Genomic DNA, 19107 nt, shown 5'->3' on the forward strand with positions numbered 1-19107 from the left:
TCCTTGTAGTCTACACCTGCAGTTTGGGTGAATCCTCGAGCTATAAGTCGAGCCTTATGAAGCTCTACTGATCCATCTGCATTAAATTTGGTCTTGAAGATCCATCTAACTCCCACCGATTTCTTACCTTTCGGAAGACGTACAATACTTTATGTATTGTTTGAATGGAGAGCATCGAGTTCTTCGGTCATAGCCTTTTGCCAAATAGGAGATGATTGAGCCTCATCAAAGGTACTTGGCTCGTTGACATTGTCTACTGTAGCAAGGAATGCACAATGGGCTGAGGAGACATCATTTGGACTTACTGTGGTAATTAAAGGATGTTTTGAAACATTCACCACATAATCTTGTAGTCTTGCAGGGGGCTTTCTGTTGCGAACATGATACCTCTTGTATATAGGTAACTGAGATTCAATAGGACATTGCTCATCATCAACTGCCCTTATGAAGTCATCTTCTTCTGTTGCAACATTTTTTTCTTCAACTGGAATCTCAATGGCTTGACTCGAGTTGCACAACTCCTTTTGAGGTTGAAAATCTTGACATGGCATTGCAACATTTTCTTCTTCAACTAGAATCTCAATGGCTTGACTCGAGTTGCACAACTCCTTTTGAGGTTGAAAATCTTGACATGGCACAGGGATAGGGTGCTTACTATCAAACAACTCCCCCTGCACCTCTCCTTCATATGAGTTATAGAAGTAAGATTGTTCATTAAATTGAACATCTCTTCAAACAATGAGCTTCTTCAACTTAGGGTAGTAACACTTAAAACCCTTTTGAGAATATGAATACCCCAAGAACAAACACTTCACAGCTCTGGGATCTAATTTATCCATGTGAGTTGTGTGAACATGGACATAGCAAACAACTCCAAATATACGAAGATGATTGATGTTTGGCCTTTCTCCCTTTAAAGCTTCAAGAGGAGATTTAAACCCCAAAATACGGCTAGGCAGCCGATTAATAATGTATGCAGTGGTTAGAAGTCCTTGTGACTAAAATTTCTTAGGCACATTCGCCTCAATCATCATAGCTCGAGCCTTTTCCAATAAGTCTCAATTTTTTCTCTCGAACACTCCATTTTGTTGAGGAGTCTCAACACAGCTAGTTTGGTGAGCTATTCCATTTGAATGTAAGTAATTAATCATTATCTTGGACATGTACTCGGAGCCGTTATCATATCGTAATATGCATATATTGGCAGAAAATTGGTTTTTAACCGAGTTATGAAAATTTTCAAAACAATAAGGCAACTCAGATTTTAACTTCAACAAATATATAAAGGTGGTTCTACTGAAATCATCGATAAAAGTTACAAAAAACTTGTATCCATCAAAAGATTGGGTGCATGCAGGACCCCAAATATCCGAGTGGATGATTTCAAACGCACGACTAGATCTAGAATAGGAAATGGGAAAGGGAAGACGAGTGGATTTGGACTTGAAACAAGTTTCACACTCTTCTGTGCCTTTGTTACAATCTGGAAATAAACTAGTTAAAACATGATGAGATGGATGAGCAAGACGCATATGCCAAAGCTGCTGAGAGTGCGACTGGTTTGCAGCAAGAAAACTTTAGTGAGGCTGTGACTGGTAGAAAGGTAGTAGAGACCGTTGAGAAAGAAGCCTCTACCCACAGTCCTTTTTGAAATTGACTCCTGAAATAAAACATCATTTTTTGAAAAAGTTACAATAAGTCCTAAATCATGTGTGATTCTTCTAACAGAAAGTAGATTTAAAGGAAAAGATGGAACATACATTACGTTGGAAGTCTTATTATTAAAAAAACAAAACTGTCCTCTACCAAAAATTGGAACATGTTTTCCATTGGCAATGATAACACTTGGTTTTTCCTTAAATAAAGAAATATGTTTTAACATAGATGCATTATTTATAATGTGATCTGAGGCTCCCGAGTCCACAACCCAAATGGAATGATTTTTACTTAATTGTAAAGCAGTTTTTAAGGCTGTGATGATACCTGAAGCATCTTCTGGTGTAGCACTGTTTGAATCTGCCAGGAAGGCTGCAAATTTCCCCAACATGGCTTTGGTTTCACCATTGTCTCCTTGTTTTTGACTGAGAAATGCAACAAAGTCATTCAGGATATTGAGTGGATTTGTAGCGAAGTCCACGAGTTTGTCACTGCTTGAACTTTCTCCAACAAAAGTCATATTTGCTTTTGAGGTATATAAAGCCTTATTGTTTTCTTTATATCCATTCTGTTACTTTGGTTTGAGCTCGGGGTGCAAGATCCATCACTTATCTTTTTGATGTCCGATCCCATAACGACTAATACGCTCACAATGGGAGCATTTTAGATCAGGCCAACGTCGTCTATATGGCCTTTGTGTGTTGCTCAAGAAGGCTCTAGCTTCAGCAGGTTGTCCTCCCTCGACAGCATTGGCAGTGGCATCATGATTCATAACTCTCCTACGTACCTCCTCATGCTGAATTGTATTGCACACAGTCTGAAGAGATGGTAGCTCTGGTGACAGTAGAAGGTGACTCTTGAGGTCATCATAGTGAGGTCCGAGGGCTGCTAGTAGCTGAAACATCTTGTCCTCCTCTGATCTGCAAAGAATAATGGTGGAGTCAGTAGTATGTGGCCGATAGAGGTCTAGCTCGTTCCACTTGGCTTTGAATAAGCCTAGGAGTTGAACAAAGGATCTGCTGCTTTGACGAAGATCACTTAGATCTTTCTTGAGTTGAAAAACTCTAGCAGCATTGTTCATATCCCCGAACATCTCTTTTACAGCAATCCATAGGTCGAAGGAAGAGGCTGAGTAATTAAATATTTCAGACACTTTAGGCTCTATGGAGTTTAAGAGCCAAGACATGACCAATTGGTCCTGGGATAACCATGAACTATAAGCAGAAGAGGAAGGATCAGGCATGCCATTTTCTTGACTGATAAAAATCAGCTTTGACCTGCCTCCAAGTGCAAGTGTAACTGCACGGCTCCATGGGAGATAGTTAAGGTCATTTAGGAGGACAGAACTGAGCCTTTGGTTGGGATTGGAATCTGGAAATTCTGGTCTGGTGGTATGTGTTTGGGAGTTACTTGACTTTCCATCATCACGTATGATTGAAGAGTCAATCATGATACTTCAATGGATGAGAATTGTATGAGAGGGTAGATGAAATGATAAATGCAGTAGCAGGTCCAGATAGGAAACTACTGCTCTGATACCATGATGAAAAACATGAGAGGATAATTGCAATGGCAATTTGTATTGATTTTTTTATTCTAAAAAAAAATCAAACTACAACTAGAATAAACAATATAAATAGACAAAGAACAAAAAAACAAACTTCCTAAAAACTGTAGGATAAAACATAGAACTAGCATGGGAAATAGAAGAAGACTAAGATCCATAAAATGTGGATCTTTATCCATTAGAACACACTTGAAAGCCGAGCTCTTCACTGGATGAAGAGGAATAAAGAAGAAAAAATGACTGCAACCAACTGCAGCCACAGCAGAACTGACCTTAACAGAAAAATGTTGTAGAACATAGGTTGAGGATAGGTCATGACTTGCCAATATGTTCAACACATTTCAGTGCTCCTTTGCTTCGATTTCAAGAGCATGCTCCGTGAAGTAGAGATTAGTAATCACAGTAGAACTTTAAGAAAGAAAAAAAAAACTTATTAACGAGTCTTCACTATTAGATACAAATAACACGTAAAATTGCAGTAGGGAAAAATAAATTCACCTGCAATATGGTCGTTGGCTAATTGGCTCTTCAAATCTATCAAAGCTTAAATAAATGCCTGTCTTCTGGCAAAGTTTCTTCCTTTTAAAGCATAAAATAATAACATCATTACAGTTAATAGCATATATTGATAAGAAAGACATTCAAAAATCTTTACAATCTTCTCTAAATTTAACAACTTTTGGTTTTAGCTGTAATTGAATAATTCAACCACAAAATATTGATTATCAACTGATGAGTGTTTTATTTTATATTTTTTCAAATGTGTATGTGTATATAGAAAAGAACACCTTGTTTAGAGAATTGGAGGGAGAAAGATAAACAAAGAAGCTTTCTTTTAAAGACTTCAAAACCGGTAACACCGGAGGAGCCAAGGGAGAGAAGCGTATGGATCACGCGGCAGTAATTGGCAACAGAAGGCACTGGACGGTGACAGAACCAGATTGATTGGAATCTCAATGATTATGAAATGGATAGAGTAGTGGAACTTGTTGAAAGATTAATCAATTTACATCAGATGGAGAAAAATGGTGGGGGAATTCAGTTCCATGATAACGCTGAGCTCATACGACGTCGTGCTACGACGTAAAATTGCGAGCCTGGTATTATTTTTATTATTATATTTTGATTTAACGATGTCGTTTCGTTCATTCCTTTAAAGTTTAAACCCTGTAAAAACACACCGTCGTCGGAGTTTGTAACGAAGGTGTTTTTGACATGTGATATGAAGCAAGAAAACAACACTTAATTTAATAAAACTTAAATTTTAAGACATATGAAACTTTGTACTTTTTTAAAAAAAATTCTAAATTTTTAAAGTGAGCAGATATTAGCTTAAATAAATTTGACATTTCTTTTTCCAAGTTATTAGTCTGAGAACAATGGGAGTTCATTCCCAACTTAACTAATCACGCACCGTTGCAAGCATAATTGAGTAGTTGTTTTTATTTATTTTTTCTTTCTTTCAGACGGCATAAATGAGAGTTTTCAAACCTGTAAGATGTCAATTCATTGGCGTCCTATCGAGAGCTTCAGTTGCGAAAGTCATTGCATTATTTGTTAGTTGTAATAAATATAAAATGGTCCCCGGCAATCATGCATTACAATACTTATATTTCAACTATATGATTTTGTTACTAGCTGGCCCATATTCATACATTGACATGACCATGACAAAGTACCTTGCGCCCAAATAGATCTTCGCTGTTTTGTCAATGCTGACGCGGAGCTCACTTTTCATTTTGTTGACACATGTCACACACTGATGAAGCTTCAACAATTTGATGTTTACGTGATTAAGGAAGATATGTAATTCAGATCCCAACAACAGTCTACAATTAGATTACAAACCTCACTTTCAACCACCAGGGCTAACGGCCTTGTCTAGTTTAAGTACTGTTAGTTAGTTGATGCACACTTCAAATTCCTACTTTCTTTCTGTTCTGCAGCAGCTAATTGACCTGAATTCTGAAAATCTGAATATATATTTCTCATGCACGTAGCTTAAACTACGTGTCAGCAGCCATTGGGTTTTCTAGGTCACAGTCCATTGAAAAACCATGCACTATCAGAATCAACACGTGCCGTATTATCCTTGAGCCGACTATATATTTCTTTCGAGTGTTTCCTTTTTCAAAGTTTAGCTCACCCACCACTGTACACGTGTTATTATATTTCCAAGTTTAGACTCTATTACCTCTCTTCGGTCCCTTCTTTTGTTTCCTCTCATAAATAATGCGCTTGCATTGCCATTCTTGTGTTTTGTTTTAGCTTTAGCTCTTAAGCTAGACAAAGTTATCATCGGTCGTTTAGCTCATCATGGCTTCTGCTTCTGTGTATTCTTCTTTGGTGTTTTTGCTGTTGTTACTAGATGGGCTTGACGGTTGTTGCATGGCTAGTTCGGTTGTGCTGGGTTCGAGATTGTTGGCTAGAGAGGATCGAGCGTGGGTTTCGGACAATGGTACCTTTGCATTTGGGTTCACTCAAGCGGATAATCGCCATCGATTTCAATTGGCAATTTGGTTTGCAGATCTTCCTGGGGATCGAACTGTTGTTTGGTCACCTAATAGGTACACTCTACTAATTAACCTCAGCAAATTCAATTTACTATAGTTTGCTAGCATATAACCATGCAAATAATAATAATACACCATTATAAACTAAAATAAATATGTGAATTTTAAATTCATAATTATCATATCATAGAATTTGACCCAAATTTTTTCGTCAATAAGCTCTACTGTGATCTAAATTAGTAACCTCACGTTCTATATGTAGCTCAGTACACTAATTTTGTGGTCTTGCATAATAATTTCAGTGTGTATTTTATAATAAGAATATAAGTGCTAACTGATATATATTTCAACTATTTAATATTAACAATATGTTTTATTAATCTATTAGCTTGGGATATAGATGAGTGAATACCAAGTATTTTCCTAAATTCTGATGGTTCATATATAATGCATGAAGATGACCATACATATATGTAACCTTTGCTTGTCCATATAAAATCCCTCCCAGTGTTTACACATGAATGAAGGCTCTTATATTTAACGAGGATGACGAGTAACTAATGTCCATTTTCATAAATAGTTTACAGAATTGTTTGGTAGTCCATAGGGTCTATATATAGTTTGGAGGATAACTGGTTTCTGAAATTGGGAAAAGTCAAAACCAATCTCCATCTTTAGCTTTACAAAAGCTTTTGCAGGTAACATTTTCATTTTCCTCAATGATCATCTAATATAGAAACTCTCTGGTCACGGAAGACGCTTCCCTGGAGCTGGACGCCACTGGCAACCTCATCCTCGTAGATGGAGACACCACCGTATGGATGTCAAACACCTCTGATTCCGGTGTCGAAACAGCAGTCATGACAGAATCCGGCAACTTCGTCCTCTACGGTAGCAGCACCAATCACTCTGTATGGCAAAGTTTTGAACACCCATCCGATACTCTCCTGCCAAACCAGCCTTTAACAGTCTCTCTTGAACTAACATCGCCAAAATCACCTATAGATGGTGGCTATTACTCGCTCAAAATGTTACAGCAGCCTACTTCACTAAGCCTTGCATTAACATACAACTTGCCTGAGTCATATGATGCTTCTCCTGAAGCTTATGCCAATTATTCCTACTGGCCTGGACCTGACATTTCAAACGTTACTGGAGATGTTCTTGCTGTATTAAATGAAGCGGGGAGCTTTGGAATTGTATATGGTGAATCTTCTAGTGGAGCTGTGTATGTATATAAAAACGATGGCGATTATAATGGACTATCCTCCTCTACAAATCAATCCACTCGGTTATCAGTTATTCGAAGATTAATCCTCGAGAGTAACGGGAATTTACGTTTGTATAGATGGGATAATGATGTTAACGGTTCTCGACAATGGGTGCCTGAATGGGCAGCAGTGTCAAATCCATGCGACATTGCTGGTGTTTGTGGAAATGGGATATGTAATTTGGATAGAAGCAAAACAAATGCTTCTTGTACATGCTTGCCTGGTACTTCTAAAGTAGACAATGGTATACAGTGTTCGGAGAACTCATTGTTGATTGGAAAGTGCGATTCACCAAATGTAAATCAGACGTCAGACTTTAAAATCGCAGCTGTGCAGCAAACCAATTACTATTTCCCTGATTTTTCAGTTATAGCAAATTACAGTGATATTCCAACAGTTTCCAAGTGTGGTGATGCTTGTTTATCAGCTTGTGAATGTGTAGCCTCAGTTTATGGTCTTGATGATGAGAAACCGTACTGTTGGCTACTGGGGAGCTTAGATTTTGGTGGATATGAGGACCCTGGCTCCACCTTGTTCGTGAAGGTTAAATCGAATGGCTTGTTGGAAGGAGATAAAGAGGAGTCTGGTGATGGGTCTGGGATCTCAAAAGAGAAAGTCTTGGTTCTTCCTATAGTTCTCAGCGTGACATTTATTTTTGGCCTCCTCTGCCTATTATTGTATTATAATGTGCACCGAAAGAGAGCTTTGAGAAGAGCTATGGAGAATGCCTTAATTCTTTCAGGTGCTCCAATAAACTTTAGCTACCGCGACTTGCAAATTCATACTTCAAATTTCTCACAGTTGCTTGGAACAGGTAAATTAAATAGTGTTCCAACAAATGTCCTTTGCTGTAGATACAGAGGAGAGGAAGCAGGGTACTTTTACTTCAATTTCAATTACTTGTTTGTTTTTGCAGGAGGATTTGGAAGTGTGTATAAAGGAAGCCTTTCTGATGGGACTTTGATTGCTGTAAAGAAACTGGACAAGGTTTTACCTCATGGTCAGAAGGAATTTATAACTGAAGTGAACACCATTGGTTCTATGCACCACATGAACCTTGTTCGTCTATGCGGATACTGCTCTGAAGGATCACAGCGGTAAGCAGTAGGACACTATTAAAACTGAATAATCTTCAAAATGTAACTAATGAATTTTTCTCCCTTCTTCTTTACCTTAAATATTTTCTTTTGCAGTCTTCTTGTTTACGAGTTTACGAAAAATGGGTCCTTGGACAAATGGATATTTCCTTCCTACAATTGCCGGGATAGATTGCTAGATTGGACTACTCGGTTCAATATAGCTATTGCAACTGCACAAGGAATAGCTTACTTTCATGAGCAGTGCAGAAATCGGATAATTCACTGTGATATAAAGCCAGAGAATATCTTATTAGATGAGAATTTCTGCCCCAAAGTATCAGATTTTGGGCTCGCCAAGTTGATGGGAAGAGAACACTCCCATGTTGTTACTATGGTAAGAGGAACTAGAGGCTATCTAGCACCAGAATGGGTTAGTAACCGGCCTATAACTGTAAAGGCTGATGTTTATAGCTACGGAATGCTACTTCTGGAGATCATTGGTGGGAGAAGAAACCTCGACATGTCTTATGATGCACAGGACTTCTTTTACCCTGGATGGGCTTTCAAGGTATCTGAACTTATTCGAACCCTGACGAGAAGTGCAGTACAATTGAACCAAAATCCATTAATCTGGTGTTTAATGATTGTTTATTTATCATATGTTAATGTTATTATTACTGATTTGCACAGGAGATGACAAATGGGATGCCAATGAAAGCTGCAGATAGAAGGCTGGAAGGGGCAGTAAAAGAAGAAGAGCTGATGAGAGCACTAAAAGTGGCCTTTTGGTGCATTCAAGATGAGGTGTTTACGAGACCTTCAATGGGAGAAGTGGTGAAAATGTTAGAAGGATCAATGGACATCAACACACCACCAATGCCGCAGACTGTTCTGGAACTGATTGAAGAAGGTTTAGATCATGTTTACAAGGCCATGAAAAGAGAATTCAATCAATTTAGCTCCTTCACCACTGCGACTACGCATCCTTCATCTCATGCTACTTGCAGTTATTCAACGATGTCACCTAGATAACCTGGGTTAAGGATAATAAAAGTATGCTTAATTTAAATTTACAATTATCTACCACTTAATTGTAAGTTCTTAAACAATTTTCACTTTTTAGTTTTCTTTTCTATTTTACATTTGCTTTTTAGTAGTTTTTAGCTTGTGTTCAAGGCCAACAGTATTGTTTCCCTGGCCCCTGTATTTAGCACTTTTTTTTTAAACTATATTTTTCAAAATTGGATGCAATATAAACTGGTTAAAGGTTGTAAATCTTTTTAGTCATTAGAATTAGGAAAAACATATAAAATTAATAGAAAGATGGATAAATAATAGGCTACTTAAAAACTACAATCTTTCACATACCTGAAGGGTCATTTTAGCTAGAAGGAAGGGCAAGTTTTACAGAGCCCTCGGCTTGACTCTACCTGAAGGAAGTATTTTCCCTATCATTTTTCCATTTTTGAAACTGGTAGTCCCCCTACTTGAAGCACCCTAGCCTCGGCAGAGTGTTAAAAGAACAAATAAATTAGTATTTTGCAATTCAAGATACAGTACGAAAGCTATATATAATCTCATGAGAAAGTGCCATTGTTATTCAATATTACTATTACCGTCATTTTCTTACAATAGTAATTTGGTATCGATTATTGATTATTGATTATTGATAATCGATTTTGGTTATTGATTATTGATTTATTTAATAATTGCCTAAGTTAAAATATCCTATTTCAGTTCCTTTAAGAGTTTCATCCTTGTAAGAGTAACCCCATTAACTATTGGACTTTTTGTTTAAAGGTAAAAGGTCGATTTGAGACAAAATGAAATATAGGGACTCAATTATATTCTTCTAAGAGAATGAAGGACGCTTTTGTAAGTCTTGCCCCGACAATAATGCAAAACTACAAAATTCGAAATTTGAGCGATATTTTCCAGTTTTGTTAAGTGTCAACTCATTTGCCGCGTATCTTGATTAATAATCAGCTATTACCTTTGACTTAATCGAACGATTATTTATATATATTTTAAACATATTGTTCGTAATCAACCGCATAATTAGATAAATATTATTCATTCACAATATAAGAATGCTATATGTGTACTGAGAATAATGTGTTATATTTTTTTTGAATAATATTTTTTATTATTAGCACAAAAATAATGAAAAATAACTGGTGTATTAATAATATTAATAATAATAAATATTTAAATATTCCTAAAAATAAAGATGGAAATTATTAAAGTGATGAGATTACCTGTAGAAAAATAAAATCAATATTAAACTACTCGTTTATTAAACCTATCATAATTAATTGTCTTTCGGTTTCATTAATTTATAAAAAACTTTAAAATTACAGTATAAAATTAATTCACCATTTTATAAGTACCCTTTTTTCCTATCAGAAAAGGGGGAAGGCTCCAGGAAGAGGGATATGCAACTTCGCAACGAAGAAGCAGGAAATTTCACAATTGGAATAGTCAAATCGATTGTCCAGGTTCTTGCCTATATATATGTTACTATAATCAGCAGAAGATGCATTACTAGCTAACTGAAATAACAGTATCATTTGCAAAAGCTATGGAACTTGAAGAGCTCAAAAACATTTTGAAGGAGCTGGGTCTCCTGAATGGGAAGCAGGAGAAACGGGTGCGCCGCCATGAGACGAAAGCTCAGTATCTTACAATTGCATATGTTATTTGTCAGGGCCTAATTTTCAATTCTATCACTCACCAATATTCTTATTCCAACCAATGCCAGAATTGGTGGATACCCTTCAGCATCTCCTTATTATGCTCCCTGATATACTTCATGGCATTTTTGGATGCTGTAAGTATGTTCTATCGCACTCAGTATCAGCTAGACTTGAATTATGCGGAACAGCAGCTGATCCATTTGCAAATTCATGAAGCTAAAAGCCACAAGATACAGATTGGAGAATTGGAAATTAGCGATAAGCAGAGGGTACAGCATGAGATGTTGACGAAACCTGATGAAGTTCAGCTGCTTAAGCGTAAATTTTATATTACTCTTACAATATCAGCTTTGATTGCTTTTGCAGTGGTCATGTTATTTGCTTGTCGCTCGTTTCTGTGCTCCTGAAAAGTCAATTCAAGTAGTTGGAGAGGTTAATCGGCCTTTTCTTTTATTTGTATTTGGTAAGCAAAGAAAAACAGGACAGACAGCTTCTTAGAAAACAAAGACTTGCTGGTTGTTTTCTATTATATTAATATTTTCCATCAACTCATCTTCAATCGTCCTCAGTCTTCATCAATACTGCCATTCCGCCATCGACTATTGGTGAAGACTATCATCTCTAGCTACCTTTCAACTACGCAGTGAAGACTATCTCTGCTACCAATGTTGATTACTATTGGTATTTACCAAATAAACATAGCTCTTAATAATCTTAAGGCAGAGCACAAGAACGCAAATTGCTACCAGATCTGCACGTAAGAATTTCATGAAAAAGGTCATAAAAGAAAATCCTTCTAAACTTGTCCTTCGTTAATTTCATACTTTTTAGTAAATTGCTCGTGTCGTTAATGTTCCCCGCCCCCGGCTACAGCAACCCCTCTCCTGCTTAATTTCAATACAAGCTACTGTATCATTTCATCTTCATCATATGTTAATTGTTTTGCTCTCACACATCTTTCCAAAGGTTGGATTTTAAGACTAATGAACTTCTACTTTTGAGAGAATGACGTACTGTTACTAACACTTGAAGTTAAATATATCTTAAGAAAAACATGTATAATGATTTAAAAGATTTATTAAATAATAGCCCCATGCTCACCACAACGAATTTTAAGGTTAGATATAATTGGTCTTTTTATCTTATGGTCATAAGAATAGTCGTTGATTTTCCAACCGAGCAATCACCTTAATTTGTTCAAAATATATTAATACATGTATTAAACAGAAAATTATAGCATGAATTAAATTTTTTGTTAGATGAAATAATAATTTAATAAAATATTGATATATGAAAAAAAAGTAATTAGTCTTCTTTTATTATTAATAAATGTTAATAGAAAATTTTGTTTTTATTTTTTTATATGCTAGGTTTGTAATGAACTGCCATTCTATGACAAATGCTATTGATATCATCTAGTATAATTTCTCAAATATCAAATTGATGAGATACCCAGAGCTTCATTCGGTTCCTAGATCAACTGGTCCATGATAAAACAGCCTCCTATTTGTTTCTGTGGGCCTGTAGGCCCATTGTTTAACACACTAGCATTGCGTACATTAGCAGCGCAACTTAGCAACATCACGTCATAGCCCCCGCCCCCTCCCCCCCCTTAAAAAAGAAAAAAGAAAAAAGAAAAAAGAAAAACCGCCAAAGCTCACACTTTCTAATCACTCAATCAATTGCTTCATGCAGAGACACGATTCAATTCTCCGATTACAGTCGGCCAGTTATCTCATTAAATTCTTTCCTTTACTTTATAACACTTCCCTATTTTTCAATACCAACTCATAAACCCTAAATAAGAGTAATTGAGGTTTTTTAAGTCTCTTTAAAAATGGAGAATATGCAGTACGCAGAGGAATTGGTGAGGGAATTTCTAGTATTTAGAGGCTTTACAAACACTCTACAAGCTTTCGACATTGAATTATCAACAGATATTGGTAAAGGGTTTCAAGTTGATAAATTGTTAGACTTGATCTTCTCTAATTACATTCCCAAATTACAAGCAGATAAACTGGTCTCTCTTCTTTATTTCTTTAAGCAATGTTTTTCTTCTTCATTATCTGAGACTGCACTTGTTTCTACTTTGTCCAAATTGGAAGTTTCTCTTCTCCGTTATTACATTGTTTATGCAATCCAATCAGGAAGGAAAGACAAAGTTGTTGAATTTTTTGGAATTAATGGTAATGATTTGCTTCAAAAGAATGCTGATTGGACTCCTTGGTTTGGTGGGTTTTTCTTTATTTCCTCTCTCATTCTAAAGTTTTGTTTTTTTGTTTTGTTTTTGTTTTGATTGGATGTGTTTTGTTTGCTGTAGCTATTCCTTATTTGAAAAACCCTAGCTTGGATCCTCAGTTTCGTGTTTATTTCTCGAAAGAGTGGTGTGAAGCATTGCGCCTTTCTGTTATGAATTTTCTCAGTGAGATCTTCAATGGTACTCATATCCTTTTTCAAGGGTTATTAGTGGAGTTTTGTGTTTAATTTAATTCTATGCCGGTTAGTGTCCTTTTGAAAGAATAAAGTCCTTAACTAAATCACGCATCCCTGCCCTGTTGAAGATCAGTTCAGAAAAGAACACAATTAACCATCTTAAGAAGGATATCAAGCAACTTAATGTAAAGTTATCACAGCTTCAAGCTTTATTAGAGGATAAAGAGGCTCAGTTATGCCGATTAAGGAGGTAGGAAGGATCTAGTTCTCTTGGTACCATCAATGTTGTACTTACTGTGCTGTTATCATGACATTAAGAGTTGATGATATTCTTTGATTCAGTAATGCTAGAAATGCTGCATTGATATCGGATACCCATGTGGGACAAGCCAGCAATTCGATTCCATCAAGTGCTGTGCTTGAAGAAAATCTTATTAGGCCTGTGGAAGCACAAGTTTCTACTACCCAAAACATGGGTGCAGTAGATCGAGCTGATGAAAGGGCTGTTGGTCTACCTGCCAAAGATTTATCACTGTCTGGCGCATCTAAGGATGCGAGAGACTCAAGTTCTATAGCAAGAATAGACAGGGAAGATGGTAAAACTAGTGGTACCATTCAAACGGTCCATGGTGGCCCTTTTAGTGGTAGGTTTCAATTCTGTATAACATCTCTTTCATATATTATTAGCTTTGAGCATCTCAAGTTACAGAGGCTGGCAGTATTTTCCTGTCGGTTTTAAGGTTTTATTTCTTTTCAATTTTTTTTCCTTTTTTACTTGAATAGTTTGACAGGTAATTCTTCACTTTTGCGCTTCCTGCTAGTAAGTAATTATTGAATCTTATGTTGCAGATAATGGCACGGAAACACTGGGTGAAGAAGAATTCCCTGAAGTGAAGGTAGACTTCCAGGTAAGATTGCTTATGAAGAAATAATTTGATTGTATAATGCTTTCATGCAATGTGTATCTCATTCTTAGCCAACCATGTTTGCTTTAGGAGACATTTTTAGGTCACACAAGTCCGATAAGTCGATGCCGGTTTTCTGCATCTGGGAACAATATAGCTAGCGCTTCTGTTGATGGAACAGTCAGGTATTTTATTGTGAAAGTGGGTGACAAAATTACCTAGGTTTACCAGTTTAGCTATAGTTGTTTGACTGCTTAATTGTCAGCTGATTTCCAATCTGCTTTTTCTCTCTTTGTTCATTTTTTTCTCAACAAAGGATATGGACATATGACTCATCAACTCCAACATCGAGAAATGCAACCATATATTGTGGGGCAGAGATTATGTCTCTTGATTGGGAGTGTAAATCTGATCGGTTGGTATGTATTCTTTTGCTTTAAATATATTTGATTTGATAGATAATTTGATCACATCAGATAATTTATTCCTTCTGTTAAATTCTGCACTTTTTTTTTTGAGAAAAGCTTCTCATAGGCACTGCTGATGGTGGTATCAAAGCGTGGAATGTTGATGCAAAACGAGTTGTATGTGATCTCAATACAAGTGAGGCTTTCCCAAGGTACTTAATTAGGAACTCCGTGTTTGTAGTCCTATTCTTCCATTGTGCTTTCCTTTAAGCCTTTAACTATTCGTTTTCTATGTAGTGTGTTAGATCTAAAGTGCAGCCCTGTAGAACCAGTTTTTGTTTCTGCAGCAGCATCCAGAAGGTAATTTCTTTGAACTTTTTGCTGCTGAATGTGCTTTAGTGGAGATTTTTACTGTAATGTGGTGTTCTACCAAGTATGATTTGTTAGCTAGGAAATGAGCTTATTTCGTGATTGAAGCTCTGCCCAACTTGATTGGAACTCTCTTTTTTGCAGGCATGGCTCAAGCTACCTTGACAGTTTGAGATATGCTTCCTTAACTGTATGGAACATGAAGACCTGGAGAGCTATAGTATGTGTTTGTTTATTTTAGTCAATTGTCCATTATCGCGATGGAGTATCATCTATTTATTCCTTAATGATTTTCGAATTTAATGAAGACAGTTCTTCCTCTTGGTGAAGATCCACCTGCAATAACTTCCTTGTGCTTCAATCACAATGGGAAGATCTTAGCAGCTGCCGCTACTGATGGAATGATCCACATGTTTGGTATCCTTATAATTGGTGTCTGATTTATTTTGTTATTATTTTGTCATGCAGTATTAACTGAGACCTCTAAATTCTCCTCTTTTCCACTGGGGGCTGCTTTGCCATTCTGCTTGAAAGAGTGGCCCTGTTATATAGTGAATAGAAACAGGTGTCTGTTACAGTTGAAGTTGTGTCCTTGCACATGCACATGCACATAGACAAACATGCATGCTTGCCCTTAACTAGCCAAAGACATGTCTGCCGGTCTACAAATCACTGGGTGGCCTGCACATGATTCTGCTATAAATTCTATTCTTTTTGGGCCAGATGAGACTAGCATTTTCAGCTTGGGTTCAGATGGGAAGGTAACTGAGATCTTACACATCAATTTTGACCTGAAGTTTTGCCCGTATATGTTATGTACCATCCAGTTACAATTTGACGTAGATATTCTTCAAATAATTGTTGCTTGATATGTTAGCTGCATACGTTGCCATCGTTTGCCAATATGCAGAACCTAATTAGAATTATTTCGGGTGGTTTCAGATTTTTGAATGGAGCTTGCAGAACCAAGGTCATGTCCTTTGGTCAAGGAGCTGTAGCAGGTACTTATTGCTTTGCTAGCCACAAAAACTGTGTTGGCATATTCAAGGCTGTTAGTGCATGGTATCTGTTTTTGGTCCTGACATGTCTATAACTGAATTTTAGTGTTTTTAGCTTACGAGTTGTAAGGTTTCTCAAAGCTACTTCCAATTCTGCAGGTTTTGTGACCCTGAGACCTCAAAACATTGTAGACATGAAATGGCTATGGATGCAAATGGGAGGAGGTTATTGGTAACATCTGCTGCAGTAAGAGCACCCATTTATCAGGCAAGTCTCTCCCTTTCCCCCTCATCATGACTAGGCCGTTTTCCTCTATATCAGTTCCGTGATCCTGCTTTCTTTTTAAATAAAAAAAAGGTCTAATCCTTAGAACAGAGTCTAATTCCTGACCTGTTGCCTAATTGACCATGTTCGTTGAATATTCTTAATTTGTAGCTAAATATCTATGTTAACGTGTCTCAGGTCCGAGGATATACAAATGGTTTGAGAACTCTTCCGCACAGTGCAGCTGTAACAACTGTGGATTGGCACCCAACTTTACCCATTTTCTTGACTGGCTCTGCTGATAACTCAGTTCGAGTATCATCATTGTCATGACAATGCCTGCTTTAATGAGTTTTTCTTTTCCTTTCCTTTCCTTTTTGGTTGACAATTTTTTGGTTAGTTAGGGTTCTAGAGTTAAAATGGAAGGTGTGAAAATTCTTTTGAATATAAACATGGGTGTTGAAGCAGAATATAGTTCGAGGGAGTCGAGGGTGGGTTCATATGTTGTAATTTAAATCAAATGTTTGTATTTGAACAATCATGTTATAGCAGTCAGTTACATTAGTTGTTTGTCTGCATCTGTGAGCAAACTAACTTTTTTTTTGGGAGAGTATGCCAGTATGATCTTAACGAGGTGTGGGGTTTTGCATCTGACATTCGTTGGGCTTCCCTCTTCGGGAGCCTGCGTCCTGGCGCTTTTGTGCAATAAACCCTTCCGTCTGAAGACTAGTGGTAGGTGGTCTGGCAGAGCTTTGGTTTTCATGTGGAACCATAGAAGGAATTCAATCGCTACTGATTGGTCTCTTTATTTATGCATTAATGACGATAGATGCATTCATCATAGTTTTAGCATTACGGCAAACCAGTGTCAAATATATAGCGGATTTGGGTGCTCTAGCCCAAATGAATCCTATTTCGGCTATTACTTTCTCTATTACTATGTTCTCATATGCAGGAATACTCCTGTTAGCCGGCTTTTGTAGCAAATTCTATTTGTTCTGATTGATTAATAAGAAGAATTCCTTTGCATTTTCTTGGAGTTCCACACATCAATGCCTATTTTAAGAAGCAAATTCTATTTGTTCTGATTGATTAATAAGAAGTATTCCTTTGCATTTTCTTGGAGTTCCACACATCAATGCCTATTTTAAGAATGGCCTGAGCTGACTTCTCTTAATTTCAGAGTTGGTTATCTGGAAGAAACCTGAGTAACCCAGCTTTGCGCAAAATCTTCACCGTCAGGCTTGGATAACATGCAGTCTAGCAAATAGCAACTCTAGCAAATAACAATAGAAATACCAGTTGTATCTCATTCTGATCTTAACAAGAATATGGACTCTGACTGTTTCCTTCACCAGCGTGCTCATAATTATTCAAGAATTATGTGCATATACTCTACTAATTAACATTAAAAAATTAATATATTAATATAGTTCTCAATCATAAAATTAAATTATTATGAAGTGAAATAATAATAATAATAATAATAATAAATTAACGTTATATTTATAATGTTATTAATATAAGATTCAACGAGAGTAAAATTATATACCAAAATCAGGCAAAATAGATCTGCTAGACTTCAAAAACACTCACACTAGATATCAAAAGATGAAAGCTAAGACCCTTTATCCGGGAAGAAGAGAAGAAAAACAATGAATGTAGGCTTGGCCTGTTCAGAACCTGGCTTGAGGTTTAGCCACATGTACAAAAATTTCCTAATTTTAAATTTCTATGCTAGGAAGAGTAGAATTATTATTTTTCCTAGCCTGTCTTTCATTTGTGCCGTTCAGTTAATTAGATCCTATTGTAGTTTAGTATTAAAATAATATCAGGTACGACCAAAAGAAAAGCTGTGCAGAGAATACAAAACAATGGCTGCAACTGACAACCAATATGTTTTAACTCTGTTTTATTTCCATTCTCCATCAACAATTTATACAAGTTTCTGTTGCTAATCGTTGCATGTCATTCTTAAGAGGAATTGCTACGTTTGTTTAATTGAAACGAACATAAAATTGTCATCATTTCACATTAAATAACTGTGGAACTCGCCTCTATATAAACGCATAGCCCAATTGATCTTCTTCATACCAAAACCATCACGAAACAGTACAAGAGAAGAAAGAAGAAAAACAAAAATGAAGAAGCAAATTTGCTCCAACATTTTTTTCCTTTGTTTTGTCTTTCTTGTTATAACTAGCGTCGAGTCTCAAACCTGCAGGCCAAGCGGCAAGATAAGAGGTACAAAGCCTCCACCAGGACAATGCAATCAAGAAAATGATTCCGACTGCTGTGTACAGGGAAAGATGTACACTACTTACAAGTGTTCACCGCCGGTGACTGGTCACACAAAAGCAACACTAACTGTGAATAGCTTTGCACCTGGTGGTGATGGCGGTGCTCCTTCTGAATGTGATAATCAGTATCATTCGGATAATGAGCTAGTGGTAGCACTTTCTACAGGATGGTTCGACGACAAGAGTAGGTGCTTGAACCATATTATGATCCATGGGAATGGAAAGAGTGTCAAGGCCAAGGTAGTTGATGAATGTGATTCTACCATGGGATGTGATTCTGATCATGATTATCAGCCTCCTTGTCCTAACAATATTGTGGATGCCTCTAAAGCAGTTTGGAAGGCATTAGGTGTATCCGACCCTGACAATGTGGGAGAAATGGATATATACTGGTCTGATGCCTGAGCTTCTTGTATGGATGTGTAATTTTCTCATGTACTTCACTGCCCATCTGGTTGATGTATACTTTATGTACTGTTATTACCATGTAAAATAATATTATACTTGTGTTCAGAAACTATTTACAGATTGATACTCCCACTGGCCCTTCTTTTCCCCTCAATCAAATGAACTGCAGATTAAGAGGCAACCTTTATTTTCAATTGTGAAAATGATAAAAAGTTGTAATGGAGTTAACGCTGGATTTTC

General features: G+C 36.7%; 4 protein-coding genes across 7 annotated transcripts; 3 read left to right on the forward strand and 1 right to left on the reverse strand.

Annotated features, from left to right (window-relative positions):
• Positions 1 to 86: 86 nt before the first annotated feature.
• Positions 87 to 839, reverse strand: LOC125369770. Its single transcript, XM_048372851.1, has one exon. The coding sequence runs from the start codon at positions 549 to 551 to the stop codon at positions 150 to 152; it is 402 nt and encodes a 133-aa protein (XP_048228808.1). The 5' UTR covers positions 552 to 839; the 3' UTR covers positions 87 to 149.
• Positions 840 to 5385: 4546 nt separating this feature from the next.
• LOC8277066 (G-type lectin S-receptor-like serine/threonine-protein kinase At5g24080) lies at positions 5386 to 9242 on the forward strand. Of its 4 annotated transcripts, none has more exons than XM_002513573.4 (5): positions 5386 to 5790; positions 6473 to 7821; positions 7924 to 8104; positions 8201 to 8654; positions 8777 to 9242. In XM_002513573.4, the coding sequence occupies exons 1-5, from the start codon at positions 5540 to 5542 to the stop codon at positions 9116 to 9118; spliced, it is 2577 nt and encodes an 858-aa protein (XP_002513619.1). In that variant the 5' UTR covers positions 5386 to 5539; the 3' UTR covers positions 9119 to 9242. The 4 variants fall into 4 exon arrangements, with proteins under 4 accessions (XP_002513619.1, XP_048228805.1, XP_048228804.1 ...); XM_048372848.1 differs by having other exon boundaries at positions 5652 to 5790; positions 6426 to 7821; XM_048372847.1 differs by having other exon boundaries at positions 5657 to 5790; positions 6435 to 7821.
• A 2921-nt stretch (positions 9243 to 12163) lies between these two features.
• LOC8277064 (WD repeat-containing protein 91 homolog) lies at positions 12164 to 16723 on the forward strand. Its single transcript, XM_015715604.3, has 15 exons — positions 12164 to 13013; positions 13103 to 13225; positions 13324 to 13465; positions 13558 to 13859; positions 14065 to 14123; positions 14211 to 14305; positions 14437 to 14539; positions 14645 to 14739; positions 14825 to 14887; positions 15041 to 15116; positions 15205 to 15313; positions 15545 to 15657; positions 15839 to 15897; positions 16054 to 16162; positions 16358 to 16723. Exons 1-15 carry the CDS (start codon positions 12620 to 12622, stop codon positions 16490 to 16492), a joined length of 1977 nt encoding a protein of 658 aa, XP_015571090.1. The 5' UTR covers positions 12164 to 12619; the 3' UTR covers positions 16493 to 16723.
• A 477-nt stretch (positions 16724 to 17200) lies between these two features.
• Positions 17201 to 19087, forward strand: LOC8277063 (kiwellin-1). The gene has a single exon (XM_048372850.1). It carries the CDS (start codon positions 18301 to 18303, stop codon positions 18862 to 18864), a length of 564 nt encoding a protein of 187 aa, XP_048228807.1. The 5' UTR covers positions 17201 to 18300; the 3' UTR covers positions 18865 to 19087.
• Positions 19088 to 19107: the final 20 nt, after the last annotated feature.

Source organism: Ricinus communis, chromosome 4, assembly GCF_019578655.1.
Source record: "Ricinus communis isolate WT05 ecotype wild-type chromosome 4, ASM1957865v1, whole genome shotgun sequence".
Classification (NCBI taxonomy): domain Eukaryota; kingdom Viridiplantae; phylum Streptophyta; class Magnoliopsida; order Malpighiales; family Euphorbiaceae; genus Ricinus; species Ricinus communis.

Excerpts from the sequence above, each read along its gene's own strand:
- LOC8277064 (XM_015715604.3), top strand. The coding sequence starts at position 12,620 with ATGGAGAATATGCAGTACGCAGAGGAATTGGTGAGGGAATTTCTAGTA. Across the intron at positions 15,314-15,544 it reads TGGAATGATCCACATGTTTG|ACATGTCTGCCGGTCTACAA; the intron begins GTATCCTTATAA and ends AACTAGCCAAAG. Across the intron at positions 15,658-15,838 it reads GCTTGGGTTCAGATGGGAAG|ATTTTTGAATGGAGCTTGCA; the intron begins GTAACTGAGATC and ends GGGTGGTTTCAG.
- LOC8277063 (XM_048372850.1), top strand. The coding sequence starts at position 18,301 with ATGAAGAAGCAAATTTGCTCCAACATTTTTTTCCTTTGTTTTGTCTTT.
- LOC125369770 (XM_048372851.1), bottom strand. The coding sequence starts at position 551 with ATGCCATGTCAAGATTTTCAACCTCAAAAGGAGTTGTGCAACTCGAGT.
- LOC8277066 (XM_002513573.4), top strand. The coding sequence starts at position 5,540 with ATGGCTTCTGCTTCTGTGTATTCTTCTTTGGTGTTTTTGCTGTTGTTA. Across the intron at positions 5,791-6,472 it reads GTTGTTTGGTCACCTAATAG|AAACTCTCTGGTCACGGAAG; the intron begins GTACACTCTACT and ends CATCTAATATAG. Across the intron at positions 8,105-8,200 it reads TGCTCTGAAGGATCACAGCG|TCTTCTTGTTTACGAGTTTA; the intron begins GTAAGCAGTAGG and ends TTTCTTTTGCAG.